Source organism: Macaca thibetana, chromosome 2 (genome assembly GCF_024542745.1).
Source record: "Macaca thibetana thibetana isolate TM-01 chromosome 2, ASM2454274v1, whole genome shotgun sequence".
Taxonomy (NCBI): Eukaryota; Metazoa; Chordata; class Mammalia; order Primates; family Cercopithecidae; genus Macaca; species Macaca thibetana.
In genome coordinates, this window is record NC_065579.1 from 176,383,413 (window position 1) to 176,401,159 (window position 17,747).

The window sequence follows — 17,747 nt, forward strand, 5'->3', positions numbered from 1 at the left end:
TAATTGTGAACAGAAAGGAGGCAAACTTCAAGTAGAAGTAGAAGGAAAAGAAACTGGAAACTTCTTTAAGTTTTTAGTCACAATATAATAAGTAACAAGCTAGATTTTTAAAAGATATTTTTACCTTGTCATGATTTTGGAAACATTTGTCATTTTTTTGAATAGATAATACATTTAAATAGTTCAAAATTCAGAAGACACAAAATGGCATACAGTAAAAGAATCTCCTTCCTAACTTTGTCCTAGGACAATGGTCTCTGTAGAAAAGGCAACCCATAACATCAGTGTCTTGGCATCTTCATAGAAATATTTTATGTATTAGAAAACATAATTATTAGATATTATTTTCATACAAATAGTAGCAGGCCAACCTCACCAGTTTCTACCTTTATCTTTTCATTTATTTACATATCTAGGATCTGATCCCATAGCAGTACATACAGAGCAGCTTCTTCCTTATTTTAACAGTTCTGGACTATTTCTTCTTTTAGTACTATGTACTATTAATTTATTTAACCAGAAACTAACTCAGATACCTGCTACATAGTTTACAACTATGAACAATCCTGTAATGAATAAATGTGTACATAGGTAATTTTGTACACCGGCCAGTATGTCCTTAGGATAAATTTGAGATGTGGAATTGCTGGGTCAAAGGACATAAATTTCTATTTTGATAGACAGTGATTACCAAACTGTTTTCTCTTAAAAATTATATCAATTTACATTTCAACAACCACGTATAAGAATGAGTGTTTCCACTCCTCTAGCCAAAAGAGTGTTATGAAACTTTTTGATATTTTCTGTATCACAGGTAATAGAAAGGCCAAGAATCTTTCCGTATATTCAAAAGATGTTTAAATTTACTTTTTTGTTGACTTATCTTGTTATGTCCTTTCCCCATTTTCTATCAAGCTTTTATATTCTGATTTTTTAGAAACACAAGTAGTATAGAAATATCCCTGTAGCTATTATATGAGTTGCAAATATTTTCCCTTGACTGTCATTGTCTTTATGTGTTCACAGTACATTTTGCTATTCAAAGATTTTTTTATGGCCGTCAATTTTTTTAAAAAAGTGAACATACACTTCAGCTGAGAAATCCCTCCCTTGGAAATCTATCCCATAAAATAAAGGACCTAGCACATTAAGATCCATAGACAAGGCTTCAGTTGAGGAAACCAAAGTCCCCATTGTTTGAAGCATATTTTGTAGGAACTATTTCATTTTACCGCTCAACATTCCAACACTTTTTAGAAATAAAACTGTAAAGATTAATATGAAAGGAAGACATAATCAAAAATGCATTCTCAATCTAGATACAAGACTGCTAAGTTTTTTGTGTTTTTTTGGGTTTTTTTGAGACGGAGTCTCGCTCTGTTGCCCAGGCTGGAGTGCAGCGGCGCTATCTCAGTTCACTGCAACCTCCACCTCCCAGCTTCAGGCAATTCTCCTGCTTCAGCCTCCCGAGAAGATGGGATTACAAGTGCACATGCCCGGCTAATTTTTGTATTTTTAATAGAGACGGGGTATCACCATGTTGGCCAGGCTGGTCTCGAACTCCTGACCTCAAGTGATCCACCCGCCTGTAATCCCTCCCAAAGTGCTGGGATCACAGGCATGAGCCACCATGCCCAGCCAAGACTGCTAAGTTTTTAACATGAAAAAGTCACATAAAACGTACAGGGTGGATAATTTTTTTTTTCGAAAAATTTGAACAGGCTTGAGGTCATCTGTTAAAAATACCAAAGATATTGTGGTTAAGCAGTAACATTTATTAAAAAGCCTCATACTATTTCCATTCCATTTCTAACAAATCCACAGTTCTCTTAAACCACCATCCTTTTTTGAAAGTCCTAGCACAAGCACTATTTAAATTTTTTTGGCATGAGGAAGGCTAGAAATGCAGAGTTCCACACTACTTACTGGAGCACTGTTTGTAGCGGGGGCTTGGGCGGGAGGAAAGTATATATCAACAGGTGAGTGATGAAATAAACTGTGGTACATTCATAGTAAACCATATTAGGCATCAGTAAAAAGAATAACTACATAATTACACATAATTTGATTTGGAAGGATATCCATCAAGTGTTAATTGAGAATAGAAACATGTAGAAGAGTGTAAAGAATATGATTCCATTTTGGTAAGTAACAATGATAGTCCCCACAGCCCACAACCCAACATTTTTGGTGTCTCTCTATATATGTATATGTGTGTGTGTGTGTGTGTGCATAATATGACATATATAAAAGTATGAAAGAAAAGAATACCCAAACACTTGTATCTTGAAAGGAGATGGGGAGCTGGCAGTTGGAAATTAACATAAAAAAGATTTGTTTTAAAGGAATTCCCATAAGAAATATGTAAGAAATGCTGTGATTAAACACACACACAAACTCAGACACGCATAGAGAAATGCATGAAAAGATGGTAACAAATAATTTTAATGGGTGTTGAAATACACGGATCTTTATTTTCTTTTTCTGTCTGGTTTTTTTTTTTTTTTTTTTTTTTTTTTGCTATTGGCACAAATTATTTATGTTATCAGAAAAAAAGGGCATTTTTATTTTTGAGGAAGGAAATAAATGTTAGAGACCCCAAAAACATTGCAAAATGCTTTATATTTACATTACAATGCAAAATTTAAAAAATATGGTGATGTACACAAAATATAAATTCTCTATAATGTATATGTTTTAAATTCAACAATTTTAAACGAAAGATAATTACATAGTGTAAGCAACGCCCAAAGAACAAAACATTACACATAAATGAACCCCAAAGAACAGATACAGACTGAAAGACACACACATACCTGGATGATTCAGAAGAGTATCGAGTTCTTCTTTGGCCACAACCATTCTTAACCTATCACTACTGTCAACGACAAAAATAATAGCTTGACCTTCTCTGTGTAATGCAAAGAAAAAGAAAAATTAAAGCTTTACTTATAAATTTTTCCCTGTTTATTATCCATGGGCATTTCCTAACGTAAGTATTACCTCCTTATGTCCTATGTCCGTTTATCATTAGAAGTTTTGGTACTGTTTCTTGTTAGTTTCCAAGACTGATAAATATATTAACCATTAGTCATATTTCATGTAAAATACCTTTTCATTTGGATAATAAAATAAATTTAATGACTTGCTATTTCATAATTGTAAAAAATTGAGTAATTTTTTCATTAAAATATCAGCATATGAGAAAATGAGTTAAAATACCATAACCCTATTACACAGATGCAATAATTATTAATATTTTGGTATAAAGCCACACTTTGTATATATTACATATGAATAAATTATATATGTATTTAAAATGGAATCCTGTATTATACCTTGCCTTTGCAATATATATGTAAATTTCCTCGACTTTTTTTTTTACAACTATGGTTTTACTACTTTTATACGAAATGCTAAAGCACTACATCAATGTTTGTCAAATTTTTTTTACTATAAACCATAGTAAGAAATATATTTTGCATTAAGATACAGTAGACACATAAGTATATATAGATATATTTTAAGTGAAAGTCTTCTGAAAAAATACTTACAAATAGCTTTTATTTTATTCTATTTGATTTTTTAAAAAGCTGATAACCAGTGATTGAACTAGTTAAGGATTCACTGATGGATCATACAGGCACTTAAAAAATAACTGATTATTCCTCTGCACTACCTTCTTTGAATGGTTCTAAGGTATTGCACTGCATGGATGTGTCATCAAATATTGTATCAAACATTTGTTGCTGGACTTTTAGGTTATTTTCAATTTTCATCATTATGAAAAACTTTAAGGCAAATATCCTCCTACATACCTTTATTTTTAAAAAGTTCTTGATGCTTTAAGATTTATTCTTAGGAGTAACATTTCTAGGACTACATACATAATTTAAAGTTTCAGAAAAACATTTCCAAACTGTCCTCCAGAAATGCCATATCAATTTACATGACTCAGTACTTTTCTCACTCCTTTGCCAGCACTGGCTACTATCATTCTTATCAATAATTGCCACTCTAACAGCATATTATCTTGATCTAGTTCATTAATTGCCAGTGAGGTTCAATATCTTTTCATATATTTATTGGACATCTGTACTTTTTTTGCAAATCACTTATTCTAGTCATAAATTAAGATTTTAAACTTCAATGTGATTGGGCGGATCACGAGGTCAGGAGATCCAGACCATCCTGGCTAACATGGTGAAACCCCGTCTCTACTAAAAATACAAAAAAAAAAAAAAAAATTTGCCGGGCATGGTGGCGGGTGCCTATACTCCCAGCTACTGGGGAGGCTGAGGCAGGAGAATGGCCTGAACCCGGGAGGTGGAGCTTGCAGTGAGCCGAGATGGTGCCACTGCCCTCCAGCCTGGGCGATAGAGCAAGACTCTGTCTCAAAAAAAAAATAAATAAATAAACGTAAAATAATAATAATGATCAAATGAATATACAAAATAAAACTTTTTACATACCATTTTCTCCTATCATTAAAAAAGGACAATGCTGATTATCAGAGACATACATTACCAGTATATATAGAAACCAGAACAATCAGAAATATCTATCAAGATTTATAAAAACGTTCAATCACTTTGAGCCAGTGATTTTATTTCTGAAATTCATACTAAGGAATCATAAACTGGGGCTAAGACTTATATAACAAGATTTTGACTGAGGAACTGTTACAATTTTCAAAAACTGAGAATAGCCTTCATGTCCCAGAGTAGAGAAATAGTTAAAGAAATTTTGGCAAAGCTGTGTGAAAAAACATTAGGCAGCCGTTAGCTATATTTATTGCATGTTTTTCCTGATTTATGCATACCACAGAATGTTAATTGAAAAAAGCAAGATACAAAATTATACATGATACATAATTTAGATGGTTCCTTTTTCCTTATTTATATAAAGAATATGTTATATATTTCAAAAGGAGAAGAAAGATACCAAAAAGATTGACAATGGTGAATTTATGAACAGTGAGATTTATGGGAAACATGTTTTCAATATTCTTTTCGATATTTTCCAAATTTAAAATATGTATATTCCTTATATTTTTGCATACTATTATCTTTTTATGTTGTAAAAACAGTATGTAAAAATTACATAATATTATTATGGCATCATATATGTTAGAAAGTAAATGTCTCTCTTCACCAAAGAGGATGTGAAAAAAAAGAAAAAAGAAAAGAAAATTAAAGAAAGTAAACTTCCCTTATAATCCTACTATTCCAAAAAAAAATGCTACTAATGGTTTGGTGCATAATCCACTAAGAACTTTCTTCTTTCTATATATACCAAGTACATATTTATAGTAAAGATAAATACTGATAGTAACATTTTTACATAATTGATATAAAAATGTTATAAATAACGCTAACATAAAACCTTCTATGTATATTTTTTGCCTATAAGCCCTGGTCATAGAATACTTTTCTAAAAGTAAAAATGCTTGCTGTAGGTTATAAACATTTTTCATTTTAACGGATATCAATAAATTACCCGGAAAAAGATACTACATTCTCACAGGAGTGGCTCACTTTGACAAGAGCAGACTTTATTAATCTTTGTAACCTTTTTCAGTCTAATAGATCAAGATGTACTTTTTTTTTCACAGTTAGAAAAATATGAAAATAGAGAAAGTAAATTTACTTTTATTGTTGATTTTTCAATAGTAATCATATTCTCCATTCAATCTACAATGTAACCACTCTATTCTAGAATTCATAATTTCATCCAAAAACAGTATGAAGAAAAAAGGAGTTAAAATCAAATAAAAACAAACTTTACTTTCCTACTATTTTCTCTCTATATATATTTCTGTAATCAAAGTTAAAGTATTTTTTAAGTAGCTAAATACATTTTTAAAAAGAAATCATTTATCAACTAATTGGAGGAGGAATTTAAAAAATCCTGTACTGAAAATTCAGGTTTCCTAAATAAACAAACAAGAAACACATAAAACACATCTCCCTAAGGAATTTAATGCAGAATACCACAAACATGCCACTTTTCCTTTTCCAAACTAACCCTTGTATCTGAAGTACTCTCTTTTCTCTCTCTCTCAGAAGTCTTCTGGATCTATGATTTAAATAGGCCTTCAATTTAAAATTTGAATAAATCTCCTCTGGTTCATATCCCAAATATATACCATATAATGTTTAGTCTCACATTATTAGGAAAGAGTTAATCTAAATCTAAATCTTATATGGTAAATATCACATACCATTTCAAGGCAGGAGTTCATAATCACAAAAGAGAGTTTAGTTAAGAGATACCGTTTTTAAGTTTCAGACTCTAACAGTGAATTACATTGCTCTTAAATGGAGTCCTAACAATATTAGAAGCTAATGAATTAATTTATATTTATTTTAATACCATATGCAAATCTCCAGAAGGTATAACACATTTCGGTCCTAGTAACTTGACAGCCATTAGTCTGAAGTATAGTCATCCCTTGGTATTGTTGGGGGATCAGTTCCAGGATCCCTTTCAAATATCAAAATCTGCAGATGCTCAAGTCTCTTATATAAAATGGCTTAGTATTTGTATATAACCTATGCAAATTCTTCCATATTCTTTAAGTCACCCTAGATTACTTGTAATACCTAATACAATGCCTACACATGACCTTGTTCATGTGCTTTCAATATAGTAGTTTGTGTATGGCAATTTAAGTTTTCCTTTTTGGCATTTTTTCCCCCAAATATTTCTGATCTACAACTGGTTGAATCCAGGAATGCAGAACCCAAGGACATGAAGGGCCAACTGTAAATTAGTGAGCACTTGACTTGCATATGCTGAAAAATAGCTCATTTTAAATTATTCATAGAACAATGGATCAACTGTTAGGCAACACTGTTATTTTTAACTAAATTTAGTCAATAATATTTACTGGGTCTATATGCTGAGCATCATACTAGGTCTTGAGAAAATAATATGAATAATGAATAATCCCTTCCCTTGAGGAGTTCACACTTCCACTAGGGAGGCAGCTATGGTACATAACTTCAAGACATGGTAAGTATGATTAGAGAGATAGAAATGGACAAAGTGCCATGTGAACAGGAGGGACAAAATAACTGGGCAGAACAGTGAAACTTCAGAGGAGATGACTTTTTAGCTGATATTTAAAGCAGGAATATGTTAACCTTAAACTGAAGTGAAGTAGGATAGAATAGGGCATTAAAAACAGAGAGAATAGTACGTTCAAAGGCCCGAAGTCATGAAGGACCTGAAGCATTTGACAAACAATGTTGAGTCTGATTACATATTTTTAAAATTAGGAAATGTTCATAAATTACATGAAAAAAAAGCCAAACAACTTAGTCATATAATTCTTTGGATTTCTAATTATTATTAGTTGCAAAATAAAAACATCTAGTTAGCAACATTCACAGATGTACTTACTTATAATAGTGTTCCCAGAGATTTCTGTATCTTCCTTGACCTGACATGTCAAACACTGTAAATGATAAACTACAAAGAGAAGCAAAGCATGACTACATTATAAACTAACTAAAGCATAACTTTTACTTAAAATTTTAAATTACTTACAATCAAAGAAATTATCCTTCATATGCAATATTCAACATGGGCCAATTTACAAGTAAAAGTTCTATGAAATAAATGTATTAATATAAACATGATTTTGCAATAAATAACATAAAAAACTTCTTTGCTAGTGAAGTTATCAGAGTTTGTCTAAACTCTAAATTCTGAAAAATAAACCAACCATAGTGATAGAAATACGTTAATACCTATGAGATTCTGAAACAACAAATAACTTTCTCTAAGGGTAGGAAGAATGACCAGGTAGACCAATATTGTTATTTTTCACTAGTAACTTTTTTGTTGAGGGATAAAGTGGATTACCTGGATGATTTGAATTTCTCTATGCTGAATCCTATTGTTGGAAGGATATTTTGAGATTGAGCCTTTAAGAGAAAAGACAAAGTTCAGAAATTTACAATGACCAGAGATGAGTTTTCCTCAAGTTAAAGTATCCACATTTTCAGTTTCTAAAATCTGTCACTAAGGAGATGACAGGATTTAATAAACTAATAATTTTTTCAATAGGATCACTCTGTGTGAATTCTTTATATTAGTTCAAGGTTTACTAATTATGGATCTGCATAATGTTTATTCACATTTGTGGCTTGTGGCATGTTACCAAGGACATAAGCGTTTTATATATGGTTTAATAAGTCACCCTGAGTTCACACGTAGGACTTTCTATTTTTTTTTTTTTTGAAACAGAGTCTCGCTCTGTCGCCCAGGCTGGAGTGCAGTGGTGCAATCTCGGCTCACTGCAAGCTCCACCTCTTGGCTTCACACCATTCTCCTGCCTCAGCCTCCCAAGTAGCTAGGACTACAGACACCCGCCACTACGCCTGGCTAATTTTTTGTATTTTTAGCAGAGACAGGGTTTCACTGTATTAGCCAAGATGGTCTCAATCTTCTGACCTTGTGATCCGCCTGCCTCGGCCTCCCAAAGCACTGGGATTATAGGCGTGAGCCGCCACGCCCGGCACTTTCTAATCTTTCAACACATACTTATTGAGTTTGTGTACGTTCCAGACTGCCCTCATGTGTAGATGGTTCCTGCCTTTATGGAGTTTACAAGCTAGAAGAGGTAAATAGCAATTGAAAAGCTAAGCAACAAATGAACACAATTTTGAGCAGAGATAAGTGCAAAAAACAAATGTTTTGGGGGTGGGAGGCAGCAGAAAGGAGCTGGAAGGTGGCATGGAAGAAAGGTGCTCAGGAATGGTCTCTTTGAGGAGGTGACATCTGACCCAGGAGTGGATGACAGGAGGGGAAGAACCATGACAAGTTATTGACAAAGAACATTCCAGTTAGAGAACTATGTCAGTGCAATGATCCTGAGGAAGGAAGGAACTTGCCACTGAGGAAATGCAGAAAGCCTAAATGTCTAAAGTGTGCTGGGTAAGATAAAGAGCGATGTGTTGAGGTAAGAGACGTAAGGGCTTGAAGGCAATGATAAGGAATTCTGTGTGGAGAAGAGAGTGAAAGGGGGTTAGAGTAGAGTAGCAGACATGTTGACAAGTCCCACTGACGATTAAAATGTATTATACTAACAATCTAACTTGTTAAATGTCTCCTAGCACTTTCACCAGAAAAACTATTCCTCTGTTTGAATAAAAATATATCCACTTGCTGATCCAGATGCCTAGAAGTTATTATTGACTCCTCCGTTTTTTTACATTCTCTATGTAATCACGCTCTACGCTTTTTGGTTCTATTTCACTAACTTAGTTCAGACCCTTATCATTTCTTGCTTTGAATTACTGTACCAGCCTCCTAATTGCTCCTACTTGGCTCTGCTACCTTGAACATGTTACTTATTTTTTCTAAGCCTAGTTTTCTCAAATGTGAAATATGTTATTACTATCCTTAACTCATAAACTTATCATGATAACTACATAGGCTAATGGATGTAAAATACTCAACACAGTAAATGCTCAACAAATGTCTGCTATTATTATAATTATATGCTCACTGATTTCAGTCTCATCCCCAGTTCTTCCCATATTGTCATTATAACTTTAAAAAAATTTTCCTTCAGTTCATCTTCTTGCTTTTATTGAAAAAACAATACAGGGAAAAATTTTGCCTCACACTGTTACATTCACTCTGGTAGTCTACTTCTGGGAAATTTAAATTCAAGGAAAGACAGAAGCTCAAAATTCACTGGAGCTTGGTCACCTTATAGCATGGTAATGCGCTAGAAGAAAGGCCCTCCAGAGCTGCCCTTGTTTTGCCTTTCTGAAGTTTGTTTACTTAGCTTTTTCCTTTTCCTTCTATCCATTCCAAGACCTGATCTAGTATTTTTCCAAAAATATATTTTTGTTTATGTAAGACAAAATTCATTTCCTGCTACTAAGATTCCTGCCTCATACCCTGGGGTTCCTTCATTTCAGAACAACCTTTGCAATAAGAAGTTTCCTAAGTTTTAATGTTCCCCCAACTTCATTATTTTGATTTTAAGGACTTTAAATGTGCCAATCATGTGACAAAATCATCAGCTACTACTATGAGGAAAAAGATAACAATAACAAAATAGGAAGCTAAAGTTTAAAGAAGTCTCAACAGGGTTATTAAAATGTAAAATGTTATTAAAACAGTAACCCTGTCTTCAATGAACTGTAATTAGAACGTTTCCCTAGCCTCCCCATGATCACCTAATTTCTTCACAAACTCTTTTTATTTCCAGAGAAACTTGCTATTTTACTTGTAGGAATAAAATTAATAAATTTTCTTTTCTTTCCATCATTTCAAAAGTTCTAGTAGAAAGCAATCAGGAAAAAAAAGAAACTTCACAAGTTAATCAGGATAGAACAAGATATGTGAGCAATTGCTTCTAGACTAAAGTGGAACTCATTTTCCTCCAATGTATTCTAAGAGATAGTTTACAATATCAGTCTCCCTCTGCTCTATCCAAGAACAAATACATTTGGTCATTCTGAAAATTGGACAGGGAATGGCACAAAGTAAACGAAGAGTATAGGAATTACAGTCTGCCCTCTGTATCTATAGCTTCTAAATTCACGGGTTTAGCCAACATGAATTGAAAATAATAATTTAAAAAAGATAATAATACTATTTAACAATAAAAACATTACAAATGTATAAATACAATAAACACTATTTGCATAGTATTTACATTGTATTGAAGTATTATTAGTAAACTAGAGATGATTTAAGGTATATGGGAGGATGTGCATAAGTTATATGCAAATACTATACCATTTAATATAGGTAGGAGGGTGGAAGGGGGTGGGTGGGAATGCGTGTCCTGGAACAAATCTCCTGTGGTTATTGTATTGCCTGAGTGGAACAAAACATTCTAGACAGGTCAAGGATACACCAAAATAACCAGGAAGAGAATAAGATTTCTGAGAGAGATCCTGTTTGGTTAGTTTAAGTCTGATAAAAATGATATTCTTGGTGGTATCAATCATAATCCCCTGGCCAAAAATAAATATTAAAAAATCATTCAACAATCCACTCATCCAAAGTGCCAAGCATTATTCTAGGTATCTGAGATTCAGTGCTGAACAAGAGAAAAACCTATGCTCTTTTATAATGAGAGAAATTTAATAAGCAAGTTATCAAATGAATATGCAAGCTATCAACTGAGCAATTTTAGATTGTTTTAAATATTAAGAATAGGGTGGCCAGGCATGGAGGCTCACACCTGTAATCCCAGCACTTTGGGAGGGCAAGGCGGGTGGATCACCTCAGGTTAGGAGTTCAAGACCAGCCTGGTCAACATGGCGAAACCTCATCTCTACTAAAAATACAAAAAAAGTAGTGGGGTGTGGTGGCACACACCTATAATCCCAGCTACTTGGGAGACTGAGGCAGGAGAATCACTTGAGCCCAGGAAATGGAGGTTGCAATGAGCCAAGATTGTGCCACTGCACTCCAATCCGGGCGACAGTGCGAGACCCTGTCTCAAAGAGAAAAAAAAAAAAAAAAAGAATAAAAATAAGAATAAGGGTAACATCACCAAAATTAAGTAGAAGCAAGAAGCAATTAGGCTTCAATATCTCCCACAGAAAACCAAAAACAAATATCCAGTACTAAGATTAGCACAAGTAATATCCCTTAAGAAAGGAAGAAAGGAAAATAGGAGCTACAAAACAACCAGAGAAAAATTAACTAAATGGCAATACTAAGTCCTTACCTATCAGTAATAGTATTAAATGTAAATGAACTACATTCTTCAATTAGAAGACATAGAGTGGCTGAATGGATTTAAAAAATTAGACCCAACTATGTGCTTTCAACAAAAAGTTCATTTCATCTATAAAGATACACACAGGCTGAAAAATGAAATGAACAAAGACATTCCATGTAAATGAAAACCAAAAAAGAGCAGGAGTAGCTATACTCATATCAGATAAAACAGATTACAAGTCAAAACTATAAAAAGAGACAAAGTAAACTACTATATGAGGGTAAAGGAGTAAATTCGGAATGAGAATATAACAATTGTAAATATATGTGCCTCCAACATGGGAACACCGTAATATATTAAGCAAACATTAATAGAGCTAAAGGGTGAGAAAGATTGCAATACAATAACAGGAGAGGACTTCAACACCCCATTCTCAGTAATAGATCATTCAGACAGAAAAATCAACAATAAAAGAAATCCAAGTTAAACTGAACTTGAGACCAAATGGACCTAATAAACGTTTATAGAACATTCCATCCAACAGCTGCAGAATATACATTATCCTCATCATCGAATGGAACATTCTCCAAAACAGATCATATGTTAGACAACAAAACAAATCTGAACAAATTTTAAAAGGTAGAGATCATATCAAGTATCTTTTCTAACCACAATGGAATAAAACTAGAAATCAGTAACGAGAGGAACTTTGGAAACTACAAAAACACACGGAAATTAACATGCTTCCTAATATTCAATGGGTGAATGAAGAAATTAAGAAGGAAATTCAAAAGTTCTTTGTGATGGTTAATGCTAAGTGTCAACTTGATTGGATTGAAGGATGCAAAGTATTGATCCTGGGTGTGTCTGTGAAGGTGCTGCTAAAGGAGATTAACATTTGAGTCAGTGTGTTGGGAAAGGCAGACCCACCCTTAATCTGGGTGGGAACAATCTAATCAGCTGCCAGTGTGGCCAGAATATACAAAGCAGGCAAAAAAACCTGAAAAGGCTAGGCTGGCTTAGCCTCTCAGCCTACATCTTTCTACCATGCTGGATGCTTCTTGCCCCCAAACATCAGACTCCAGGTTCTTCAGTTTTGGGACTCGGACTGGCTTCCTGGCTCCTTAGCTTGCAGATGGTATATTGTGGGACTTTGTGATCATGTGAGTTAATACTACTTAATAAACTCTCCTTTATATGTATATCTATCTATCCTATTAGTTCTGTCCCTCTAGAGAATCCTGACTAATACAGATTTTGGTACCAGGAGTGGTTCTAGAGGAACAGATTAAGGATGGAGTTCTTTCACTGGTTTGGGGGTTTCTGGAGTTGGCTGCTTAATATGATTAGACCTCAAAATGCTAAGGATTCTACTTTTAATAGTATGGAGAACACTGTTAGTCCTTGGCATGAACTGTTTAGAGAGTTATGCAAAATAAATGCCTTTGACACTCCTGATTCACTGCTCGTGAGAGGCATGGAGTTTAGTGACTCTATACATAATACCTTTGACCATATGTGGAGAACCAAGGAACATAATGAAGTTGGTTGGTTACTCTTAAGTTCACTGCACAAAGTAATGAAAGAAAATTATGAACCCAGGGATTGTAACTCCTGGCTTCAGAAGTAGATACTGAGCCTCAAATCTGTTAAGATTGCCCTGAGTGGGAGTCTTATCTCCTGTAGAGAAAGAGCTGAAATTGTGGAAAAACAGGCACAAGTTCTCATATCAGTTGCTGACCTGCAATGAAAGGTGCATGCTCAGCCTTGCCAGGAGCCTACTGTTAAAGTGAGGGCATTGATTGGAAAAGAATGGGACCCTGCAATTTGGAATGGGGACCTGTGGGAGGACCCTGATGAAGCTGGGGACACTGAGCTTATAAACTCTGATGAACTTTTGCCAGAACAAACAGCTTTGCCATTCCCAGTAGTGGCAACATCCCCTCCCCTACCCCTGCTGCCATCAGCCTTTCCACCTTTGTCTGAGGAGATAAATCCTGCACTGTCTGGGCAACAGTGATGACATCCCCTGAGGCAGTTGCCAGGCAAGATAATGTTGATTCTCCTCAAAAGCCACTCTCAATACTCCTACCTGCTTCTAGAACTATAACTAAAGTCTTGGGGGGGCCCCTAGAGGTGAGGTTGAGAGTGTGATCCACAAGGTGGTGCACTACATTCAAAAGGAACTGCTTGAGTTTTCTAATTTATATAAACAGTAATCTGGAGAACAGGCATGGTGGGTATTAAGAGTGTGGGATAATGGTGGAAGACACAGAGTTGGATCAGGCTGAATTTATTGATTTGGGCCTACTAAGTAGGGATTCTGCATTTAATGTTGCAGCTCTGGGAGTTAAAAAAGGTTCTAATAGTATTTGCTTGGTCAGCTGAAATGTGGATTAAAAGGTGGCCCACTGTGAGCAAGCTGGAAATGCCTGATCTCCCTTGGTTTAATTTAGAGGAAGGGACCCAAAGGCTTAGGAAGATTGGGCTGGTGGAATGGATTAGTCACTTTAGACCTACTTATCCCAGCTTGGGGCCGTGGGTGGGGTGGGTCTAGAAGATATACCCTTGAGCAGTGCTTTGTGAAATAGATTTGTGAGGGCAGCACCTGCATCTTTGAAGAGCCCTGTTAATGGCTCTTCTCTGTATGTCAGATCTAACAGTGGAAGTGGCACCACTTACCGTTACCCCTAGTGATCCACTAGCAAAATTTTTGCTTTCTGTTCCCACGACATTACGTACAGCTGGCCTAGAGGTCTTAGTTCCAGAGGGGGAATGCTACCACAAGAAGATACAACAATGATTTCATTCAATTGGAAGTTAAGATTGCCACCTGGACACTTTGGGCTCCTCCTACCTTTAAGTCAACAAGCTAAGAAGGGAGTTACAGTGTTGGCTGGGGTGATTGTCTGGGACTATCAAGATGAAATCGGACTATCACTGCACAACGGAGGTAAGGAAGAGTATGCATGGAATACAGGAGATCAATTAGGGCATCTCTTCGTATTACCATGCCCTGTGATTAAGGTCAATGGGAAACTAAAAGAGCCCAATCCGGCAGGACTACATATAGACCAGACCCTTCAGGAATGAAGGTTTGGGTCACTCCACCAGGAAAAAAACAAAAACAAAAAACAAACAAACAAATAGGACCTGCTGAGGTGCTTGCTGAAGGCAAAGGGAATACAGAATAGGTAGTAGAAAAAGGTAGTCATCAATACCAGCTATGACCATGTGAACAGTTACAGAAACAAAGACTGTAACTGCCATGAGCATTTCCTCCTTTTGTTAAAAACATGTTTGTGTATGTATAAACTTGTACTATAAAAATATATTCATTTTATTTTCTTTTTCCTTTATCATGTGACATAAGATTTACTAACTTCATTTCAGCATTTAAATTCTGTTGACTTTATGTAATAGCATTTGGGTTGGGGACTGGTGTATTTCTGGTTGTAAGAAGGATAGTTGTATTATGTTAGGCGTAATTATGACCTTATTATTGTCCTTATTTGAACATTATGTATGATCTCAGGAGATGTGTATTGACAAGGGGTGGACTTGTGATGGTTAATACTGTCAACTTGATTGGATTGAATGATGCAAAGTACTGATCCTGGGTGTGCCAAAGGAGATTAACATTTGAGTCAGTGGGCTGGGAAAGGCAGACCCACTCTTAATCTGGATGGGTACCATCTAATCAGCTGCCAGTGTGGCCAGAATATATAAAGCAGGCAGAAAAATGTGAAAAGGCTAAACTGGCTTAGCCTCCCAGCATACATCTTTCTCCCATGCTGGATGCTTCCTGTCCTTGAACATCAGACTCCAAGTTCTTCAGTTTTGGGACTCAGACTGGCTTCCTTGCTCCTCAGCCTGCAGACAGACTATTGTGGAGCCTTGTGATTGTGTGAGCTAACACTTCTTAAGAAACTCCCCTTTATAAATATCTATCCTATTAGTTCTGTTCCTCTAGAGAACCCTGACTAATACCTTCTTAAATGAAAAGGGAAATACAACATACCAAAATCTATGGATACTGCAAAACCAGCACTAAGCAAGAAGTTTATAGCAATAAACACACATATCAAAAAAGTAGCGGCCGAGAACGGTGGCTCACACCTGTAATCCCAGAACTTTGGGAGGCCAAGGTGGGCAGACCACCTGAGGTCGGGAGTTCGAGACCAGCCTGACCAGCATGGAGAAACCCTGTCTCAACTAAAAATACAAAATTAGCAGGGTGTGGTGGTGCATGCCTGTGAGCCCAGCTACTTGGGAGGCTGAGGCAGGAGAATCACTTGAACCTGGGAGACAGGTTGTGGTGAGCCGAGATTGCGCCATTGCACTCCAGCCTGGGAGACAAGAGCGAAACTCCATCTCAAAAAAAAAAAGTAGCAAGACTTCAAATAACCCAGTGATGCACCTCGAGCAACCAGAAAAGGAAGAACAAATCTAACCCGAAATTAGTAGAAGGAAATAAATAAAGATCATAACAAAAATAAATGAAAGTGAGACTAAAAACATACAAAAGATCAAAGAATCAAAAAGTTGGCTTTCTGAAAATATAAAATTGAGAAGACATTAGCTAAACTAGGAAAAAAATGAAAGAAGATCCAAATAAACGAAATTAGAACTTAAGAACGAGAAATAACAACTGATACCACAGAAATACAAGGGATTATTAGAAATTATTATGAAAAACTATATGCCAACAAATTGGACAACATAGAAGTGGACAAATTCCCGGACACATTCAACCTACTGAGATTGCACCATGGAAAAATAAAATACCTGAACAGGCCAATAATGAGTAAGGAGATCAAAGCACTAATACAAAGTCTCCCATTAAAGAAAATATTAGGACCTGATGGCTTCACTATGGAATTCTACCAAACATTTAAACAACAAATACTAATTCAACTCAAACGATCCCAAAAGGTAAAGAGAAGGAAACACTTCCAAACTCATTTTACAAAGCTGGCATTAATCTGACACCAAAACTAGTCAGGAACACAATGATAAAGAAAACTACAGGCCAATATCCCTGATGAACACAGATGCAAAAATCTTCAACAAAGTATCTTCACCGAAACTAGTCAGGAACACAATGACAAAGAAAACTACAGGCCAATATCCCTGATGAACACAGATGCAAAAATCTTCAAACAGTTGCTTCAGTAGCAAACTGAATCTAACAACCTACTAAAAAGTTCATTCACCATGATCAAGTAGGATTCGTCCAAGGGATGCAAGGATGGTTCAACATACACAAATCAATATACGAGCCCATAACATTAATAGTATCATGGACAAAACCACATGATCATTTAAATAGATGTTGAAAAATCTTTTGATAAAATTCAACATCTCTTTATGACAAAAACTCTCAACAAATTGGATTAGAAGAACCATACCTCAAAACAATAAAGGCCAAATAAATGACAAAACCATGGCTAATATACTAATGTTATACTGGTGGAGCTAATATACCGAATGGAGAAAAACTAAAAGTCTTTCCTCTACACCTGGAACAAGACAAGGATGTTCATTTTCACCACTTTTACTCAAAAACAATACTAGAAGTTCCAGCCAGAGCAATTAGGCAAGAAAAATGAAGGTCATCAGTACTGGAAAGAAAGAACTCAAATTATCCTTGTTTACAGATGACATGTTCTTATATTTAGAAAAACCTGAAGACTCTACCAAAAATACTGTTAGAACTGATAAAGAGATTCAGTTAAGTTTCAGCATACAAAAGTCCACATATAAAAATCAGTAGCATTTATATACCCCAAGAACAAACAATCAAGAAAGTAATCCCATATATAATAGCTACAAAAATATAAAATACTTAAGAATAAATCCAACCAAAGATCTCTACAATTAAAACTATAAAATACTGATAAAAGAAATTGAAGAAGACATAAAAACATGAAAAGCTATTCTATCTGTGCTCATGGATTGAAATAATTATCACTGTTAAAATATCTATACTACCTGAAGAGATTAATAGAGCAAATGCAATCCCTATGAAAATACCAATAAC

General features: G+C 35.1%; 1 protein-coding gene across 3 annotated transcripts in view; it reads right to left on the reverse strand.

The window, feature by feature from the left end:
• The window catches only part of ARL6 (ADP ribosylation factor like GTPase 6), a 38,352-nt gene that overhangs the window by 14,015 nt on the left and 6,590 nt on the right, over positions 1–17,747 (reverse strand). For 2 of the 3 annotated variants that reach the window (XR_007723230.1, XM_050778966.1), the window contains exons 3-5: positions 7,873–7,934; positions 7,408–7,476; positions 2,817–2,911 (exon numbers count right to left, since the gene is read on the reverse strand). Coding sequence is in view for 2 of the 3 variants with exons in the window: in XM_050778966.1 (XP_050634923.1) it covers positions 2,817–2,911; positions 7,408–7,476; positions 7,873–7,934 (226 nt within the window). In the remaining variant the exon portion in view is untranslated. The remainder of the gene's footprint in view (positions 1–2,816; positions 2,912–7,407; positions 7,477–7,872; positions 7,935–17,747) is intronic. The other variant, XM_050778967.1, reaches the window with a different exon arrangement.